This window comes from Mustela lutreola, chromosome 3 (assembly GCF_030435805.1).
Source record: "Mustela lutreola isolate mMusLut2 chromosome 3, mMusLut2.pri, whole genome shotgun sequence".
NCBI classification, from domain to species: Eukaryota; Metazoa; Chordata; class Mammalia; order Carnivora; family Mustelidae; genus Mustela; species Mustela lutreola.
In genome coordinates this window covers 38,295,871-38,317,999 of record NC_081292.1, presented here as the reverse complement: position 1 = coordinate 38,317,999, position 22,129 = coordinate 38,295,871, and the positions used below count along the sequence as shown (strand labels likewise).

At 38.0% G+C, this 22,129-nt stretch overlaps 1 protein-coding gene across 1 annotated transcript in view; it reads right to left on the bottom strand.

Annotated features, from left to right (window-relative positions):
* Nucleotides 1–22,129, bottom strand: part of STK3 (serine/threonine kinase 3) — a 272,655-nt gene that overhangs the window by 168,687 nt on the left and 81,839 nt on the right. Inside the window, exons 5-6 of the mRNA XM_059165944.1 lie at nucleotides 15,298–15,462; nucleotides 14,627–14,794 (exon numbers count right to left, since the gene is read on the bottom strand). Of these exons, the coding sequence (XP_059021927.1) occupies nucleotides 14,627–14,794; nucleotides 15,298–15,462 (333 nt within the window). The remainder of the gene's footprint in view (nucleotides 1–14,626; nucleotides 14,795–15,297; nucleotides 15,463–22,129) is intronic.

The following is a 22,129-nucleotide window of genomic DNA, read 5'->3' as shown; positions in this document are numbered from 1 at the left end:
GTATAAGTCATTCTGCTAGGTTCAATTAGACACACAAAGATGAAACACACTCGCATTTAAAACTGACATCTGGTAGGGGGAATAAGACAATTACATACTAGTTATGATAAGTTAAAAATTCCACAAGACAGTCATTGAAAAGGTGATGAGAATTCAGAGAAATAAAAGATTTTTTTAGTCAGTGATGAGATTTGGACAGTAACTAACCTAACCTTTAGGACATACCTAAAACAAACCTTTCTAGTAATAAGAGTATGGTGGGGGGAGGAATCATATACAGATCTGCTTACTGGCTCCAGATTAAAATACAGAATAGTGATATGTTGTGATGAATAGTAAACAAAATCATATCCTAAATATACAATATAACAAACTCGCTTGAGAGGCACTGATACTACTACTGAGACCCACAGTTCTGAACCTTTTTGGGTCACTTAAAAATTATGAACTTGCAGCAGAAAAACACACATCTGAACAAACATCAATATTTAAGTGCAATTTCAGGGGGTCCACTGATGGTATGAATTCCCTGCCCCAGAAAAGCAGCTCATTCTATGCTCTTACAAATCATGGTTTCCATTACTGAGCTAGTATATAGTGAAAATGAAGGAGAAAACATCAGTCTACCTTGAGGGTAGAAAGGAGGATGCACATGTACCCCTGCTCTCATGGGCTCCTTACATTTACATGGTTTCCAGTAGAGGCTGCAAAGGTCTTCTCGGCAAGGACTTAAAAGCTTTCTGGAACCTACCCTGGCTGGTAATAAACTCCTTTGGGTACTGTGTAAGACTCCCAATAACTCTAACCCTACTAGATTCCCTAAAATAAAGCCAGGATTGTCTGAGCTTTTCCACAGCCAAAGCTCCTTAAGTGACATTGGTAAATATTATTATATAGCACTTCCTACAAGAATTTGAACTTAGAGTCTCAATATGAGACTTCAAAGTTAATTTAATAATGCTACCTAATATTTCTATAGCATTTACTATTTTACACATATTGCTCATTTATATTATCTTATCTGATCTTCACAATAAATGTGAAGTGGACAGATGAGAGTCCATTTCTACTAATCATAGATAACAAAACTCATCAGGATTCACAAGTCTCCAACACAAGGTCTCTCCAGCACAAGGTCACACCCACTACTATGTGGCAACAGTGGAAGCATATGACATCCAAAACCTGCTACAGTGATTCTTGCTCTATACATACAAGTTGCAAGCCAATTCTGAGTCATAAAACCAATGTAATGGATTTGGACTACCTATTCTCTTTTTTAATGAAAGGTGGAAGTAGAAGAGAAGACCTATACAACTGAAACAAACCTTATATAAACCAGTACTTACCCACGCATGGGCAAAACAGGTCACAATGCAAAATACACTTTATCCTATGGATCACAGTCAAAGAAAAGAGTCAAATGTAAATGCCGTCTTTTAATTATTAATAAATCAATTTAAATTGTGTCCTGTAAACACTCCTATACAAATACAGAGAGATACTGCCTTTGTCAGTATCATATATTAAAATCTTAAATTTGAAAGGCAGGGTAGGGGGTTATGGGGGGTAGGGAAGGAAAAAATGAAAGAAGATGGGACAAACCATAAGAGACTCTTAATCTCACAAAACAAACTGAGGGTTGCTGGGGGGTGGAGGGGTAGGGAGAGGGTGGTTGGGTTATGGACATTGGAAGGTATGTGCTGTGGTGAGTGCTGTGAATTGTGTAAGCCTGATGATTCCCAGACCTGTACCCCTGGGGCAAATAATACATTATATGTTAATAAAAATAATTTTTAAAAATCTTAAAAAGATGGATTCTCACATAATTCTTTCTAGTATAAGTCTTTCTCCATGATTCCTTCTCTAAGCAACACTTAATGTAAACATGTCCCCAAAACTACAATTCATATTCAGGTAATTCGTATGTCAGTAGGAAAACTTCCTCAACAGTTACCGAGCCCTTTGAACCCTTCGTGTTTACAGAGCACTTGGCAACACAACACCAACAGCAAGATTTAAATTTCAATTAACAGTGGGAATCTGTCTTCCTTGGGAGGCCCTCAGGGATGATCCCAGCAGGCCTAACCAAGAAAAGCTGAGATCTGTTTATTCTGTTCTCCTTGCTTGTTCATCTCTTCAAGAATAATAACTGACTGGACAGAAATATGTTGAAAGTGTCACTGTAATAAACCTTAATCCCCAATTTAGGGGCTGGAATGCCTGGTACTCCCACATGGATACAACCATAGGGCAGAAGAACTTTCAAATAGAGTGAAAAACCATATGTCCTGGAAGTAGGACTGAAATTCTCCAATGATCCAATTTGCCCCACTCCTCCAGATCCTTGGCTATTTCTGAAAAATGTAGGGAACAGACAGAGAGGAAGAAAGGTAATGTGAAAAGAAAGAAAAGCAGGGGAAAAGCAAAGCAGAGGTGGGGAGGGGACTATGTGAGCAGTGGAGTGCATGTACGGTCAGGGACAGGGAACAGTCAAAGGAAGTAAAGGCAACAGTGAGAACAACAGGAAGATGAGGATGAGTTCAAAGGAGAAAAGCAAGCAATGTATGTAATGACAATAAAACTCTTAGAGTTACACGATCCTATATAATTTGTAATATCCATATATGTAAGTGAATAAAGTTATTACAGTGTATGGTCTTAAACTCTAAACTGAATATATTTATCTACTTCCCCCTCTCCTCCCACCCCAGAGAGCTAAATAATTCTAACATTAGAATGCTAGTTCCCCTGGACCAGAAGTTCCAAAAGAATAAGAAACATGCCTCTGCTGTTTAGCATTACATCCTCAAAGTCCAACCAGTAAATGATAAATGTGCACTAAATATCTGTACAAGGAAAAAGAGGAAAGGAGAACAGAAATAAAAGAATACAGGAAGAAAATCCCAGGGTACTTTTCTTCAAAAATCAAACACCCACACTTAGACAACATTTAGTTTCTCTGACACAAAATAAGCAATGTAGTATAGCAGATATACTCTCCAGCTGGTCCAAAAATTGAATTCCCCGTCTCCACATTAGAACAAGCACCTCTTATATTTTAACACTAATACCAAATCAAAAACACCTTAATATTAACAATTAAATTTTGTATTACTGCTAAAATGGGTATGTCCCATCATAAAAAGTATACGCAATAACAAGGCAGATAAATTTGAAAAGTGTTACTCTCATTATTAAAGGAGTAATTAAAAATTATTTTTAAAAAAACAGAATTTTAAATGCTGATTGGCAACTATTAAATATTTACACAACTTCTTCAGAACATACCTACTGCATAAAGCAAAGTAATATATAATTAAATACAAATAAACAATCCTCTACTTGTAGACTAGTAAGTCACTGGCATATAAACAGGAAGTGAAAAATATTTTGACTCAAAGACCTCCCAATGGACTAGTTATAAAGAGAGAATTACAAGAGACTTAGAGTATTGGGCTTGGGGTGCCAAGAATGATGGGGGACAGCTGGAAGTATAATAAACAGAGGCAGTATAAAATCGAAGGACCAGGAGATCTAAATCAGCAAATAGAAAAAAAGCAGATTAATAATAGAGAAAAGTCAATAAAAATGAGAAAAGAAACTCAAGAACAACAAAAAAACCAACCCAATTAATAGACAATTCTTCAAAGACATACCAATGGAGAGATGTTCAACATCACTGGTTGTTTGGGAAATGCAAATCAAAACTATAATGAGGTAACCGTTGACACCCATCAGGATGACTACTACCAAAAAGACAGAAAGTAAGTGTTGGAAAGAATGTGGAGACTCTGGAACCATGCACGTGGCTGGTGGGAATGTAAAATGGTATAGTACAGCTACTATGGATGGAGTATGGATGTATGGAGGTTCCCCCCAAAACTGTATATAAACAATATGATCCAGCAATCCCAGTTCTGGGTATACACCCATTAGAATTAAAAGCAGAGTCTCAGACAAAAGGTTGATATCCAGGATCTATAATGAACTCCTCAAACTCAACACACACAAAACAGACAATCATATCAAAAAATGGGCAGAAGATATGGACAGACATTTCTCCAATGAAGACATACAAATGGCTATCAGACACATGAAAAAATGTTCATCATCACCAGCCATCAGGGAGATTCAAATTAAAACTACATTGAGATATCACCTTACACCAGTTAGAATGGCCAAAATTAGCAAGACAGGAAACAACATGTGTTGGAGGGAATGTGGAGAAAGGGGAACCCTCTTACACTGTTGGTGGGAATGCAAGTTGGTGCAGCCACTTTGGAGAACAGTGTGGAGATTCCTCAAGAAATTAAAAATAGAACTTCCCTATGACCCTGCCATTGCACTACTGGGTATTTACCCCAAAGATACAGATGTCGTGAAAAGAAGGGCCATCTGTACCACAATGTTTATAGCAGCAATGGCCACGGTCGCCAAACTGTGGAAAGAACCAAGATGCCCTTCAACGGACGAATGGATAAGGAAGATGTGGTCCATATACACTATGGAGTATTATGCCTCCATCAGAAAGGATGAATACGGGGCGCCTGGATGGCTCAGTGGGTTAAGCCACTGCCTTCGGCTCAGGTCATGATCCCAGGGTCCTGGGATCGAGTCCCACATCAGGCTCTCTGCTCAGCGGGGAGCCTGCTTCCCTCTCTCTCTCTGCCTGCCTCTCCATCTACTTGTGATTTCTCTCTGTCAAATAAATAAATAAAATCTTTAAAAAAAAAAAAAAAAAAAAAAGAAAGGATGAATACCCAACTTTTGTAGCAACATGGACGGGACTGGAAGAGATTATGCTGAGTGAAATAAGTCAAGCAGAGAGAGTCAATTATCATATGGTTTCACTTATTTGTGGAGCATAACAAATAGCATGGAGGACATGGGGAGATAGAGAGGAGAAGGGAGTTGGGGGAAATTGGAAGGGGAGGTGAACCATAAGAGACTATGGACTCTGAAAAACAATCTGAGGGTTTTGAAGAGGCGGGGGTTGGGAGGTCGGGGTACCAGGTGGTGGGTATTATAGAGGGCATGGATTGCATGGAGCACTGGGTGTGGTGCAAAAACAATGAAATCTGTTATGCTGAAAGTAAAAAATAAATTTAAAAATAAATAAATAAATAAAAGCAGAGTCTCAGGGCATCTCAGTGGCTTAGTCAGTTAAGTGCCCAACTCTTGGTTTCGGCTCAGATCATGATCTCAGGGTCCTGAGATCAAGTCCCATGTCAGGCTCCAAGCTCAACATGGAGTCTGCTTATACCTCTCCTGCTCTTCTCCCTGAGCTCTCTCTCTCTCTAGAATAAAGAAATTAAATCTTATTAGAAAAAAAAAAAAAAAAGAAAGCAGAGTCTTAGAAAAATAAGTGTATATCCATGCTCACAATAGCAATATACATAATAACTAAAATGGGGAAACAACCCAAGTGTCAGTCAATGGATGAGCAGATAAACAGAGTGAGATATACACATACAATAGGATATTATTCAGGTTTAAAAATTAAAGTAATTCTGACATGTGGTACAACATGAATGAACCTTTAAAACATTATGCCAAGTGAAAGAAGTCAGACACAAAAGGACAAATATTGGGGCGCCTGGGTGGCTCAGTGGATTAAGCCACTGCCTTTGGCTCAGGTCATGATCTCAGGGTCCTGGGATCGAGTCCCGCATCTGCCTCAGCATTCCTGCTGAGCAGAGAGCCTGCTTCCCCCTCTCTCTCTGCCTGACTCTCTGCCTATTTGTGATCTCTCTCTGTGTCAAATAAATAAATAAAACCTTTGAAAATATATATATATATAATAAAAAAAAGGACAAATATTGTATGATTCCACCTATAGGAGGTTCTTAGAACAGTCAAACTCATAGAGACTAAAAGTGGAATGATGGTGACAAAATGTGGGGAGGAGATAACAAAGAATTGTTTAATGGGCACAGTTTCAGTTTGGGATGATAAAAATTTCTGCAAACAGACAGTGTGATGGTTGCACAACAATGTGAGTGAATACCACTTAACTGTTTACTTAAAAATGGTTTAAATGACAAATTTTCTGTTCTGCACATCTTACCAAATTAAAAAATGAGGACATAAAGGCAGAGATATGTCCTAATATTAGTCACTATTAATCTTAAACTGTAGATAATTTATTTTTTTATTTAAATTCAATTGGCCAATATATAGTACATCATTAGTTTCAGATATAGGACTCTATGATTCATCAGTTATGTATAACATCTAGTGCTCATCACATCACATGCCCTCAATTTAGAAGGACAAAATAGATTATGGAAGGTATAATGGCTCAAAGGTAGCCTCCCAAAAGTTGTAGCCATGTCCTAATCCCGAGAAGTTCTGAATGTGAACTCATTTGAGGAAAAGAAGGGTCTTTGTAGATGTAATTAAGTCAAGGATCTTGAAAGGAGGATTATCACCCTGGATTATCCATGTGGTCCCTAAAACCAATGACAAGTGTCCTTTTAAGAGAAAGGCAGAGGAAAATTTCAGGAGAAGGTTCTGTGAAGATGTAGACCAAGATGGAATAATGCAGCTACAATCCAAGGAATGTCAAGGACTGCCAGCAGCCACCAAAAGCTGGAAGAGGCAGAGAATAGAGTCTCCATTAGAGAGCTTCAGGAGAGACTGCAATCCTGTCAACACCTTGATTTCAGACTTCTGGCCTCCAGAACTGTAAAAGTATAGATTTCTGTTGCTTAAAGCTACCAAATTTGTGGTAATTTGTTACGACAGCCTTAAGAATCTATTATGGGGGTAAAAAGATAAAATAAAAAGTAAGTTAGTGGGCCTTATAATCAGAGAAGATGTCATTCAAGCCAAAATTTATCTATGAAAACCAAGTGAAAAAGATGATCTGGGCTTCACCACAAAGCCACAGCAGTCCCTGGCCCCACATGAGGCCCACGAACACGAGGGCTGAGGGCCAAATGCTGAAGCCACCCGCCTTCCGCCCCATGCAGGGGAGGGTAGGTGTGAGGTCTGCCTACAGGCTCTTGGCCCAGTGAATGGGGAATTTGGACCAGCATGTCCATAGGGCAGACCACAGAGAAGGTAGTACCCTGTAATCTTAGGCTCGTAGACATGGAGGCTTTCATCCAAGATGTTCCTACAAGTGAATATTAATTCTGTCAATTAATACCCCCACATCCCCTCATCCACCCCCAGACAAACTAAAGATACTTGTCTATTGTCCTACATGTTAAATGCCTGTGAGGAATCTTCCAAGAGGCACTGCATGCACACACACTAAGACAGGCCAGGTGTCTACCAAGCCATACAGAGTAGGGACAGGGAGCTGGAAGACACGTAACTACGTTGACTGTGGTATCACTCCACTACCACCTCTACTCAAGCCCAGTCTTTCAGGATTTCTCAACCAAATCTTATCATTAACTGGGCAGGAAGGAGGTCATTGATTCAGTTTTATTTGATAAAAAATGGATAACTCAGTTTTCACTCCTTAGACATGGATTTAATGTCCTGTTGGATTAGGAATACATTTGGTTGTGAAAGGAGCAGCACCATGTGATTTGAGATAGGGGAAAGCTACTGTGTGTTTTATTTTTTTAATATGCAGTATAAAGAGTGATTTTTTTTTCTAATGCCTGTGTTTACTTTGCATGTACTGAAGCATTTATTTCACTTATTAAAATGCATTGTTTCCCCCAAAGGGATGGGGGTGAAAAGGCTAGTTGGAAAAAATAGCAAGGTTAAGGAAAAAGAAAGATAACATCGCTTTCAAAAACATTCATCAAAAATACCTTTTCCATATTGAAAATATCTACAGCGTTCTTTTCTTCATAAGTAAGTGATGTGAGGATATATAAAGACAGACACAGATTTTTTTTTAGTTTAAAGGAACTCCTAATTTACTCTTAAACAGAGATTGTCAAGCTGTATAGTACTTGAATTTCCAGAAAATTGCCACTTACATGTCTCCAATCGTCTCAAGTCACATTTGACATAAATCTTCCCAAAATATACAATATATTTCAACATCTTATTTTTAAAAGGCAATAAACATTCATATTATATTGTTCAGAAGTAAAATTCTTAGTCTCATTTTTATTTTCTTTCCTTCAGCTGATGCCAAACAATCCATCACAGTGCTGGCTGTCTCAAACAGTCCTTATTCTGACTCAAACACTTCTGTCCTTACCCCTTCCACCCCATCAGGCAATGTGTAATCAAATACAAAAGCTTGTAAAATAAAAGAAAACAGAACAAAAACTGTTTTCAAAAGAATCAATAGAGGGGACGCCAGGGTGGCTCAGTAGGTTAAGCAATTAAGCAGTTAAGCATCTGCCTTCCACTCAGGTCATGATCCTAGAGTCCTGGGATCAGGTCCCTCATGAGGCTCCTCGCTGAGCAGGGAGCCAGCTTCTCCCTCTGCCTGCCACTCCCTCTGCTTTTGCTCATTCTTTCTCTCTCTCTCTACCTCTGACAAATAAAAAATGAAAATCTTTTTTAAATACATAAATAAATAAAAGAATCAGTACGGTCTCAGTGCTAAGAAAGAATGTGTCTGGATTTGATGGCAGGGACAAGGATAGATATTTAGAAAAATGATACTATTCACTCGTTTCCTGATTTTTTTTTTTTTTTTTTTGTAATTTTATTTCCTACAGGGCTGAGAAACAGGCAGATCTCCAAAAAAGTGCGTGGCTAACTGACTTCAAAATTATATTTTACATTATATGTTACATATTATATTTAGTTATATTTAACTGACCAAAATTAATTCAATACCTTCATATTTAACCATTTAAAATAAATTGGGTTTTGATAAAACTTGTTTCTTTTCACATTTTGAGCAGACTTACTTCGTCATTATTCCTTAATCTTTTAGTCATTACTCCTTAATCTATTTTAATCTATTAGCTGTATGTAAATTTATAAGCACATTTTCATCCCTCTCCTGTTCACAAAGCTTTACATGTTTTAATGTGTATTTCATGATTGCCTTTTACTAGACAGATAATTATTACTCTCACCACAACAATGATATAGTTTGCACACACTAGAAGTTTCTCTTAAAAAAAAAGAGAGAGAGAGAGAGAAAGAGAAAACTGTAAAAAACTATAAAACTTTTTATCCCTTGCCATCAAACAAATCGAGTGCTTTTAATAGCTCTTTTTATTAGGAAATTCCTCCTTGAATATCTATATTCCAAATACCTCTTACTCACTCTGAGGAATGATTAAAGAAAGTATCAATCTTTGATAAATGATAAACTAAAACAAATGACTTCAGCCTTAACACTTTTGAAAGACCCATTTTCAATTCACTGCCAAGTTCCAATATAATCACTTTCATTTTCTTTTTTGTTGTTGTTTTAAGATTTCATTTATTGATTTGACAGACAGATCACAAGTAGGCAGAGAGGCAGGCAGAGAGAGAGAGAGAGAGAGAGAGAGAGGAGGAAGCAGGCTCCCTGCTGAGCAGAGAGCCCCATGTGGGGTTCGATCCCAGGACCCTGGGATCATGACCTGAGCCAAAGGCAGAGGCTTTAACCCACTGGCTACCCAGGTTCCCCAATCACTTTCATTTTCTAATGACACTCAAAGTATGTGTCCAACAAAAAGCTTGTCAGTGAAAATCACAATACTAATTTGTAACTACTTAGGCAGGAACAACCCCATTCTAAATTATCCAAGCCTGATGCATTTCTTCTTGGCCCTAATTCTCACTGGTCTAAGCAAAGCATAGGTCTGGAGCAGGCCTGGAGCCTGACCGTACAAGAAGGATGGTATATCTGAGAATATGACTAGGAAACTCAGTCTAGGAGTCAGCTTCCTTGTTCTGGGGCTGTTTCTCTTACATACATCTAGAGGGTAGCCATGGCCAGAAGGGCTACAACCTTGTAATACTGGCCAAACAGAATTTCAGAAGGATTAGCATGTAAAAAGGCAGGCTAGGGAAGCTGGCCCACCACATCTTAACTTAGCCTTCTCTTCCAGACAGGCATCTATATGCAGTAAATTATATAATACCCTTTACTTTAAAAAACTAGCATTCTTGGGACTCCTGGGGGAGGGCTCAGTCATTAAGCAACATGATACCAGGGTCCTGGGATCGAGGCCCACATCGGGCTCTCCACTCAGCAGGAAGCCTGCCTCTCCCTCCCCCACTGTCCCTGCCATGTGCCCTCTCTCACTGTGTCTCTCTCTGTGAAATAAATAAATAAAATATTTTTAAAAAAATTAAAGAAAAAAAAAACTAGCATTCTTTACTTCCATCTGTTACACTGGTCTTTCCATCATTCCTATCTTCATTCCACTGTGACAACTTTGTAAACTATTGGTTATCTCATAAGGTATACTGTTCCCCACCACCACCAAAAAAATGAATGGAACATAAAATATTCTACCACATTGGGGTGCCTTAGTGGCTTAGTCAGTTAAGCATTCGACTTTGATTTCAGCTCAGGTCATGATCTCAGGGTTATGAGTTTGAGTCCTGCACTGGGCTCCACGCTGGGTATGAAGCCTGTTAAGATTCTCTATTTCTCTCTCTCCCTCTGCCCTCTCCCCTTGCCAACTCATGCATACACATGCTCTCTCTCTAAAAAAATTTTTTTAAAATTGTCCATATTTCTTCCAACAGAAAAATTTAGGTTTGTACTTTAATAATTAAAATTATGAGATTAAAATGCCTGCAAATTTTTATTTTGCTAGCCACTCCTTCACTTGCATACAATTGACATATAAACACAAAAGAGATTTCTTTTTTGTCAAGACAAGAAATGGACTAGCACAAGTTCCTAACTCAGTTCTGCCACTTCCAAGTTGGAAGACATAATTCTTTAAATATCCATTTTACCCAATCCACTCATTAAAACGGAGACTGAAATATTTATATCACAGAGTGGTTAAAGTAAGAAAATTATTTAACTAAAAAAGAAAACTTGGGGCGCCTGGGTGGCTCAGTGGGTTAAGCCGCTGCCTTCGGCTCAGGTCATGATCTCAGGGTCCTGGGATCGAGTCCCGCATTGGGCTCTCTGCTCAGCAGGGAGCCTGCTTCCTCCTCTCTCTCTCTCTGCCTCCCTCTCAGTGTACTTGTAATTTCTCTCTGTCAAATAAATAAATAAAATCTTAAAAAAAAAAAAGAAAAGAAAAGAAAAGAAAACTTCACTATTTCACTCACTAATCAGAGTTTCACTTACTTCCAGCTCATACCTGGGATATACCATCATACCTTCAGTACCACTTCATGGGCTCTTTAACCTCACTGAAAACACTGAGATTCTGAAATCACTGGTCTGGGGGAGGGCTCTGTCACCACAATGTTTTTCAAAGCTTTCCAGGTAACTGCTATGCAGCAAGAAGGAAGACTGCTGTCTAGCTCCCTGATCTTCCATTCCTTATAACCTCTCCTCTCTTTCCAGGCTATACCCCCTTGGTAACCGCCAAACAAGTCTCTCAACAGCATCCTTCAATGCACTGTAGCCCTGTCATTCAAAGACACTCATTCATTTAAACCCAGTCCTGAGATCAAGGCCAGAATAGTGCACTCCACTGCCAAGCAGGGCTAGAGCAAGGCTAGAGCAAAGAATCGCCCCTGCTGCCAACACAGTCCTCCCGTTAGCCGCGTCCTCAACTCCCCTTTTTTCTCTCTTGGACAGCTCTTTCTTTTAGCCTCCCATCTGACCGCCCACCAAACGAATCTAAGCCTTGCTGAAGCAGTAAATATAATTAATTTTATTAAAAGTCCACCCTGGAATGTGTATCTTTTTAACGTTCTCTATGATAAAATGAGAAACACACAAAAAGTACATGCCCTGCACACAGAAGAGCAAGGATTATGTCAAGGAAAAGCATCTGTGTGACTGAACAGCCAGCTGACCAAGCGCACCTCATTTTTCAAGGAACAGCACTTTCACCTGAAGGAATGACTGGCAGAAAAACTGTAGTTATTCTGACAGGGGCATTTGATTGACATTCTCTCAAAAATGAACCAAGCGACTCTGCCTTTCCAAGGAACACCATCATATTTGTTGCCAATGATAAAATCTGAGCTTTCAAGTGAAATTGTATAACATGTCACATGACCTCAAGAGTTTCCCAATACCTGCAGTTCATACTCGACTTTGTATAAAGCAGTTCACAAACATGAGAAAGGAAAAATAATGGTAACATAATTTATTTTTTTATAAATTTTTAAAAAGATTTTATTTATTTATTTGACAGAGAGGGAACACAAGCAGGGAGAGGAGAGGGAGCAGTAGGCTTCCTGCTGAGCAAAGAGCCCAACGTGGAGCTCCATCCCAGGACCATGAGATTATGACCTGAGCCGAAGGCAGACACTTAACAACTGAACCACACAGGCACCCCTGATAACATAATTTAAACAGCAACTTAAAACTTTACTGTATTTGGAAATGCGCAAGGCAACACTTGATAAACTGCCCAAAGAATTGCAGGGCTAAGAATTGCCTATACACAAGTTGAGAGGAAAGAAAGAAATTTACTTAGGGCCCCTGGATGGCTCAGTCAGGTAAGCGTCTGACTTTTGATTTTGGCTCAGGTTATGATCTCAGGGTCGGGAGATGGAGCCCCACATTGGGCTCTGCGCTCACCACAGACTCAGCAGACTTAAGCTTCTCTCCATCTTCCTCTGTTGCTTCCCCCTCCTGCTCAATAAATAAATAAGTAAATAAAATCTTTAAAAAAGAAATTTACTTAGGTGGTAGCTACCAAGGAAGACGCTATGTAGAAATAATATCTGACCTGAGACTTGAATGAGTAGGATTTAGGCTGGGAGAAAAGAGTGAGATAGAAAGATGCTGCTAGATAGGTAGATAGATAATTGATAGATAGAATTTTTAAGAAAAATACTATCTTCTATTGTATTTTTTATTACTTCATATGTGTGAATTTAAACTGTCAGGTGATATTTTAAGATTCTAAAAGTTGGAAACCACATACTACAATTCTTGACTACCTGAGAGACTACCTCAGGGTCAAATTTAATATGTTGATCTACGTGGTTGGAAAAATAAGATCTAACACAAGGAGAAAGCAGAAGAGTAATAATCTAAGTCCTGGGTTAAATTCTAGCTCTTGGCTAGGATGCCTTGGATAATTCAGTTAACCTCACTAATTCAAATTCAAATACACCTAGTTTGAGGATCACCTTAAAATATTATAACTAAAAATACCAAAGCTAAGTAATAATCAGAGAAGAAATAAGAATTTGTGTTGCTGGTTTTATGTTGACCTTAAGCTTTTTCATGTAATTTTGCAAACAAAAAATTCATGCCATTGTTATTTTTCACTTTAGCAAAAATAATTTATATACACAAGGAAGATGATACATATTATACTCAATTGTACAACGTGGAATTCTCCTTGAAGTGGCAGGCAGATTTTTAAATATTTTCAGTATTTTAAATATTTTCATCATTACTTGTATTATTGAAATTCAATCCACAACAGCATTATCAGAAATAATTGCAATTTATTCTTCTTCGGATGTTCCAAAATACTGCATTCTCCTTCCTCCCATCTATTTACTTCACACATTTCTCCAGTCACCCTAACACCATCTTCTGTTCTACACACACACACACACACACACACATACACACACACACACCCTCGCTTACTGGCTTGCTTGCTCTCCTCTCTGCATTCTCTTTTCTTCTTGAGGTGGCTCTAGCCACTAGAGGGCAATAAGTTCACAAAGACAGATGTCCTTATCTATGATGAATTGAGATTCACATACTGCGAAACCTAGAAACTGTATCATCACAAACTCTGAAGGAGAGGCAGTTAGACTTGAATATGTAAGGTACATACTTCAAGCTCAAAAACATCATCCTGGGGGCGCCTGGGTGGCTCAGTGGGTTAAGCCGCTGCCTTCGGCTCAGGTCATGATCTTAAGAGTCCTGGGATCGAGTCCAGCATCGGGCTCTCTGCTCAGCAGAGAGCCTGCTTCCCTCTCTCTCTGCCTGCCTCTCCATCTACTTGTGATTTCTCTCTGTCAAATAATAAATAAATAAAATCTTTAAAAAAAAAATCATCCTGGAAAAAGGAGTTCGTAGCAGTGTATGACAGTGTTCAAAATACAAATCTGATTTTCTCACTAAGCACCAACTAAAGAAATAGGATTAATTTGCCTACTGGTATGTACCAATGTTAGAAGTCAGGCTTTTTAAAATATTAGCTTCGGATGAAAGAAGAAAAAAAGGAAAACGAAAACACAGAAAGGTAGAATTTACAAAGTGGGTAGAAAATTGAGAATTGATTTTTTTTTTCCCAAGGCCTCCATAGCCACACTGAGAAAACGATGGATAAACTGAAGAATACAGTGACTTTACCAATCCTTTCCTCTATTGAAAAGCAAGGGGAAATTTTACAGGTATATTTTGGGGAGAGAAAAACAGTGACTGTAAGGAGAAATAGAGCCTTCGCTTCTTTTCTCATAATTGAGGATGTGGGAGGAAAAAAGTTAACATCACTAACCTCTGACAGATAATTTTATTATTTTTTTGCACAGAACCTAAGTTCAAATCAACTTATTTAATTTACTTTATTTATTTACACTGGCGTTACAAAACTGCAACTTACATAACATCAATGTTTTTAGCCAATCATCATTTTCTTACCCTCATGGGATGAATATCAGCATAAGGAGGTTTTCCTTCAGCCATTTCTATAGACGTAATGCCAAGGGACCAGATGTCAGCCACACAGTTGTAGCCTATTTCTTGAATTACCTCAGGAGCCATCCAAAACGGAGTTCCTATCACAGTATTGCGTTTTGCCATTGTATCCTGCAAAAACATTACACTGACATAAATAATACTACAAAAACACTAAGGGACTCTGTTTTCCAACATACTCATTAAACTGTATAGTGAAACACTCAAATAGTACAGATTATATAAAATACTGACTATTTTCCTACAACCCAACTGATGACATATTTCAGAATTCTGAATTCTGTAAAAAGCAAGAGCCCACAAGTAACTTATCTCCACTATCTTCATTAAAGATAGTCATTAAAAATAGTACTGTAACAATAAAAGCTACATAAATGGATCAAGGTGGCTTTCTTTTTTAAGCACTTAAGCATTTCAATAACATTTTTTCATATTCATTTAATGTCTCTTAAATTGTAAATAAAAATAATAAATAATACGAAATAATATCTCCTTCTCTCCAAGAACAATGTAGTTACATATTTCTTCCTATCACCTCCTCCAAAAGGTTATCAACATTCAGTCACAAACCTGGACATATAGCCCACAAGTGGGTCCAAAATTATTACACTTACTGTTAACTGACCAGCCACTCCGAAATCAGCCAATTTTGCATGTCCTTCTGTATTCAGGAGAATATTTCCAGCTTTTATATCTCTGTGTATTTTTCGCATAAAGTGCAAATATTCTAGTCCTTTCAGAGTAGATTTAAGAATAGTTGCAATTTCATCCTCTGTTAACTGGAAAGAAATAGTTTTAAAACTAGATTGAAAAACCATGCTAGATAAACTCTTACAAAAGGCTCTGGTAGCAAACATTTCTTTCTAATGACCACTAAACCTCTAGGAAAAGGCTAAAAAGTTAAACTGAGAACTTCTTTTTCCTCACAAATATTATGCGTCACTCTTATGACGCATTTTACTGATTTAAAAAAAATTTCAGTATTAAACTTCTTTCTTTAAAATTATCAATGTCATTCCTAAAGCATATAACCCATCCCAAGAATCAAAACGACCCCCCAAAATCACTATTTCCCACATCTTCTGACGCTGAGGTAACATCACAGCTATCCGTCCTGAAAGTAAACTCAGACATTCTTCCCTGAGATTTCACTAATTCTTAATGAAAATGAAATTCAAAAGTTTTACACAAAGGAAAGGAAACAAGGGTGGCTTGCCAAGAGTCTCCTGCATGAAGTGATTATGCCCATACCACTTCTCCTCTTCTGGCCAGGTCATCCTAACCCACCCAAATCCTGGATTGCTGGCCCTGAGAATGAAAACTCAAAAATGAAAATTCCAGAGAAAGACTAGGAAAATGGAAACACAAACAAAGGTTGTCAGGGGAAGGAAAAGGGAGAGGAGGGAGAAAAGCAGCCAAAGTGAGAAGAAGGAAAGGAAACATTCTTAGTAGCTATGGAAATAGAGCCACTGTTATCTGTGCCAGCCCTTGTGCTAATCATTTTGCATGCATTATCTCATTTATCCTGAAGACAACCCTAAAAGCGAGATACCATTATTACCACCATCTGTCAAATGAGAAAGTTACTGCACAGAGGTTTAGTAAATTCCTCTGGTCACACACAAGATGGAACCAAGATGTGAATCTGTCTTCTTATAATCTATGCTTTTAATCACTATTCTATACTGCCTCTCTTGACAAACCTTGTTCAAGTGCCATCTATGAAAGCCTCTATTTTTATTGAAAGCACCCTCTTAGCTTTTAAATATACCCAAGTGATATTAGAAGTTCCTAACAATACATCTACTTTTGCTCTAAGGACCACAAGCAAATATAACCCTAAGATAAGCTGATGGAAGGGCAAAGTTCTTCTGTAAGAGAAGGAGAAAGAAAGAAAGAAAGAAAGAAAGAAAGAAAGAAAGAAAGAAAGAAAGAAAGAAAAAGTTCAAATACCCAACAATGGGATAACAGAAAGATACAGTGTAAATTAAAAATAATATAAAAAAAAAAAAATAATAATATATATATATATATATACTACAAAGCTGTAGTAATCAAAATAGTAAAACAATATGGTACTAGTGTAAAAATAGACACATGTACCAATGGAACATAACAAAAAGCTCAGCAATAAATCTAAATGTTTATGGTCAATTAATCTATAACCAAGAACTCAGGAATACACAATGGGAAAGAGACAGATGGTGCTAGAAAAACTGGACAGTTACATGCAAAAGAATGAAATTGAACCACTTTCTTATACCATATATAAAAATAAACTCAAAATGGATTAAAGACCTAAATGTGAGACCTGAAACCATAAAATTACTGGAAGAAAACTCAGGCAGTAACTTCTTTGACATCAGCCATAGAAACATTTTCCTAAATATATCTCCTCTGGCAAGGGAAACAAAAGCAAAACTCAGCTATTGGGACACATCAAAATAAAAAGGTTTTACACAGAAAAGGAGCCATCAAAAAAATAAAAAGGCAAACTACTGATGGGAAAATATATTTGCAAAAGATATATTCAATAAGGGGTTAATATCCAAAATATATAAAGAACTTATACAACTCAACACACACACACACACACACACACACAAAAACCCCCAAATAATCCAATTAAAAATGGGCAGAGCAGCTCAATAGATATTTTTCCGAAGACGTACAGATGGCTAACAGACATATGAAAAGATGTTCAACATCACTCATCATCAGGGAAATGCAAATTAAAGCCACAATGAGATTATCACTTTATACCTGTCAGAATGGCTAAATCAAAAACACAAGATACAACAAGCATTGGCATGATGTGAAGTAAAAGGAACCCTCATATACTATTGGTGGGAATGCAAACTGGTACAGCCACTGTGAAAAACAGTATGACAGGTCTTCGAAAAAATTAAAAATAGAATTATCATATGATACAGTAACTCCAATCCTGCATATTTACCCAAAGAGAATGAAAACACTAATTCAAAAAGATATATGCACCCCTATGTTTATTGCAGCATCAAGTGTTCATTCATCTACACATTCTCTCTCTCTCTCTCACACACACACACACACATACACACAGAGGAATATTATTCAGCCATTTAAAAAAAAAAAGAATGAAATCTTGTCAACTGCAACAACATGGATGGACTTAAAGGGCATAATGCTAAGTAAAATAAGTCAGAGAAAGACAAATACCATTATGAGTTTACCCATGTCTGGAATTTAAGAAACAAATGAACTCAAGCAAAGAAAAAAAGAGACAAATGAAACAGACTCTTAAATATAGAGAACAAACTGGTGGTTGTCAGAAGGGAGCTGGGTAGGGATCAGTGAAATAGTTAAAGGGGATTAACAGTACACTTATCTTGATCACTGAGAAATGTAGAGAATTGTTGAATCATTATATTGCATACATGAAATTAATATAACACTATGTTAATTACACTTGAATAATTATTCATATATACTTAAACACACGCACATATATAAAGACTATGAAGGGGCATGTAGGTGGCACAGATGAGTCTCCAACTCTTGGTTTCGACTGAGGTTGTGATCTCATGAGTGTGAGATCAAGCCCAGTGTTAGGCTCTGTACTCAGCGTGTAGTCTCCTTAAGACTCACTCTCCCTCTTCTTCTGCCCCTCCCACCCCCGACATGTGCCTCTGTCTCTAAAATAAATAAATAAATCTTTTTAAAAAAAGAAAAAAACAAAAAACTGCTTTAAGACTGTAGAGTGTGAAAATGATTACTGGAAGACGTTTGTTTCAACTGCCACAATGCCACAGTGGCTCAAGTCTCATTAAGAAACAAAATTGGGAGGGGGCGCCTGGGTGGCTCAGTTGGTTAAGCCTCTGCCTTTGGCTCGGGTCATGATCTCAGGGTCCTGGGATTGAGCCCCACATCGGGCTCTCTGATCAGCGGGGAGCCTGCTTCCTCCCCCTTCTTTCTGCCTGCCTCTCTGCCTGCTTGTGATTTCTGTCTGTCAAATAAATAAATAAAATCTTAAAAAAATAGAAAAGATAAAAGAAACAACATTGGGGAGGGGTGCCTGGATGGCTCAGTGAGTTAAAGCTTCTGTCTTCAGCTCAGGTCATGGTCTGAGGGTCCTGGGATCGAGCCCGGCATCGGGCGGGCTCTCTGCTCAGCAGGGAGCCTGCTTCCTCCTCTCTCTCTGCCCACCTCTCCACCTACTTGTGATCTCTGTCTGTCAAATGAATGAATAAAATCTTAAAAAAAAAAAAATGGGGGGGGGAACAACATTGGGACACATTCACATGCCAAAAAATGAAGGTGGATCCCTACCTCACACCATCATGCTCCCTCTCCCTCTGTCTCTCTCTCAAATATGTTAGTAAACTCCCCCCAAAAATGATGAATGGATAAATAATATATGGTATAAACGTATAGTGGAATACTATTCAGCCATAAAAAAGAATAAAGCACTGACACATGCTACAATGTGGACTTCGAAAACATAAGTAAAAGAAGCCAGAACAAAAGCACACATTTATATGAAATATTCACAATAGATAAATCCTTAGAGAAAGAAAGCAGACTGGTGGTTGCCAGGGGCTGAAGCAGGATGGGGAAAACAAGGTACAACTAACTGCTTAATCGGTTTGGGGTGATGAAAATATTTTGAAATTAGACAGAAGTGGTGATTATATATGGTGAATACACTCGGATCACTGAATTTTCACTTTAAAATGGCTAATTTTATGTTATGTGAATTTCATCTCCATTAAAAAAAAAAAACCTAACCATGTTAAAATTCCTAAACAAATTGGAAGATGGTTTATATTTACATGTAACCTTAATATATTTTGTCATAAATGTATTGTACATGTTTATTTGTACTTGAATAATGTACTGGCTTTGGATAAGTCTGCTTTCTTTATAAAAGAAAGAAGGGGAGGGGAAGGTGGAGGGGAAGGGAGGGGAGGGGAAAGAAGGAAGTTAAAAAGGAAGAAAGAAGGAGTAAGGGAAAAAAGAAACAAACTAACAACCCGGACCTCCTTCCCCTAACCTCTTAGGTGCCAACTTCCCTTAATCCTTTCCAAATTAAAAGACCCTAAAACTAAACCATTTCTTAATCCTGCACTCCTCAGTGGTAATATAAGGATCTGACTTACCTGATAAATCTACTCTAATACAAGATCCCTGATCCAGAATGCCTTTTATTCATTCAATAAATATTTACCAAGCATCAACTACATGGCAGGAATTACACCAGTTGCTGGGGATACAACAGTGAATAAAATGAGAAGTGTACTTTCCCTCATGGAGCATATACTCTACAAAGAAGGGATAACTTGATGATAATGTAGTAGAAAATAGGGCAAGGCAAGAAAACATAATGACTGCTATCAGGACAATAAAACAGAAAGCTACTGACCAAGAATGAAAAGCCATCAAAGAAGGACTGACAGCCATTTTTGCTGGAGTCTTAAATGACACGAGGGAGCTAACCATGTAATTGGCTATCTTGGAACATGACATTCTACACAAAGGAAACAAGATTAAAAAAAAAGAGAGAGATTCAGAAAAAAGCCTCTCATATTTGAGTTCAAGAAAGAAAGCTCAAGTATAGTGAGTCAGGAAAACACTAGCTCCAGATGAGATCTGGGAGACACATGGGAGCCGGATCACACAAGGCTTCACACCATGGGTAAGGAGCCGGAATTATCTGAAAATTCTAGTCCTATGAGGAACTTGTTCTCTGCCTTAGACCAGATGGTCTGGCTTGATGGTCCATAGGAAGAAGACACTATGTTCTAAAGTTGCACTGCCCAATACAGTAGCTCCCGAGCATGTGAAACAGAGCTAGCCCAAAATTAGTTATGTTATAAATCCAAAATATACACTGAAGTTCAAAGCTTAGTACTAAGAAGAGAAGATAAAGTACCTCATTAATAGTTTTTGAACTGATTATACCTTTAAATGATATTTATATATTAATATTATTATAAAATATATTAATCTTTAACATAAGTCATTATTATTAGATATATTATTTAATACAATATTGGTGCTATATACTAATATATTTTATATATATATATATTTAAAGATTTTACTTATTTATATGACAGAGGAAGAGAGAGATCACAAGTAAGCAGAGAGGCAGGCGGGGGGGGGGGGGGGGGCGGGGTGCGCAGGGGAAGCAGGCTCCCTGCTGAGCAGAGAGCAGAGAGCCCTGATGTAGGGCTGGATCCCAAGACCCTGAGATCGTGACCTGAGCAGAAGGCAGAGGCTTATTAACCCACTGAGGTGAAAAGTTAATTTCACCTATCACTTTTTTTTTTTAATGCGGCTACCAGGAAATTTTAAATTACATTTGTGTCTCATTTCATGTTTCTGTCGGACAGCAACACACTGAGAAAGGGTCCACAAGGGCAGGGATCTTTGTTCTGTTCACTGATTACCCACAATGCTTGGAACTCTGCCTGGCTATAGGTAGCACTTCATAAATAATAAGTGAATAGATACGGCAGTTATGAAAAGAGAAGCGATACCACCTAAATTAGCGGTTTACAGCCAAGGTGGGAGAGTGGGAGGCAGGAGTGCTGTTAAGGGCCACTGCAATGCACCACTGCAGGTGTGCAAGGTGGTGGTGCTGTCCTGAGCACCTGGGTTTTTCCCCTCCCCCCACTCCTGGCATTAAAAATTAAAGAACATGGGGGTGCAACAAAAGCTACACCAGTCTATAGAACTGTGTCATGTTTAATTACTTCAATAACGACCTTTTCAGTTACCTAGACATCAATTTTTATCCCCTTAGCATTCCATTATTTCCAACCAACAAGTCATTAATCCTTCATTTACTCTTTGATTTGTTACCTCTGCATCTGTGCCCTGTATTACAGAGCTACACTAGAGAAAGTTCAGGATTAAATAGACTTGGTATACTTCAAAGTCTCAAGATCTGTCTTAGTGCTGTAAAAAATTTGCCACTAGACAAATCCACAGCAAGACTAAAGATTTGTCAAAGATATTACACTGATTCATGAACTGTCTAGCATTCCTAGATGATTTCAAAGGTTCATTCCAATTCTATGATTCTATATTTACAAAAGATCTTTATAACAGTTGTAACAGAAATAAATTCACACTAATTTGGACATCCATTTCTTTACTCTTTTGACAAATGTCTACGTCACTGACTCTCTCAATACAGATTCTGTTAAAGGTGCTACATGTTGACGGAGGACACAGACAATCTCAGTCCTTATGAAGCTTATTTTAAGAATACCAAGGGCAAGGCCTGTATTTGGCCCTGAATGATTAAAGGTGGAGAAGGAAGACCTGAATCAAATGTGTAAAGTCTATAAAGTCCCTCTTTCATTATGCTTTTCTCTCTTTGTAATTAACTTCCCCTAACTTCAGGCGTCACCTCATATCTTGCCCTAAAAAAATGACACAATATCCAATCATTCATAC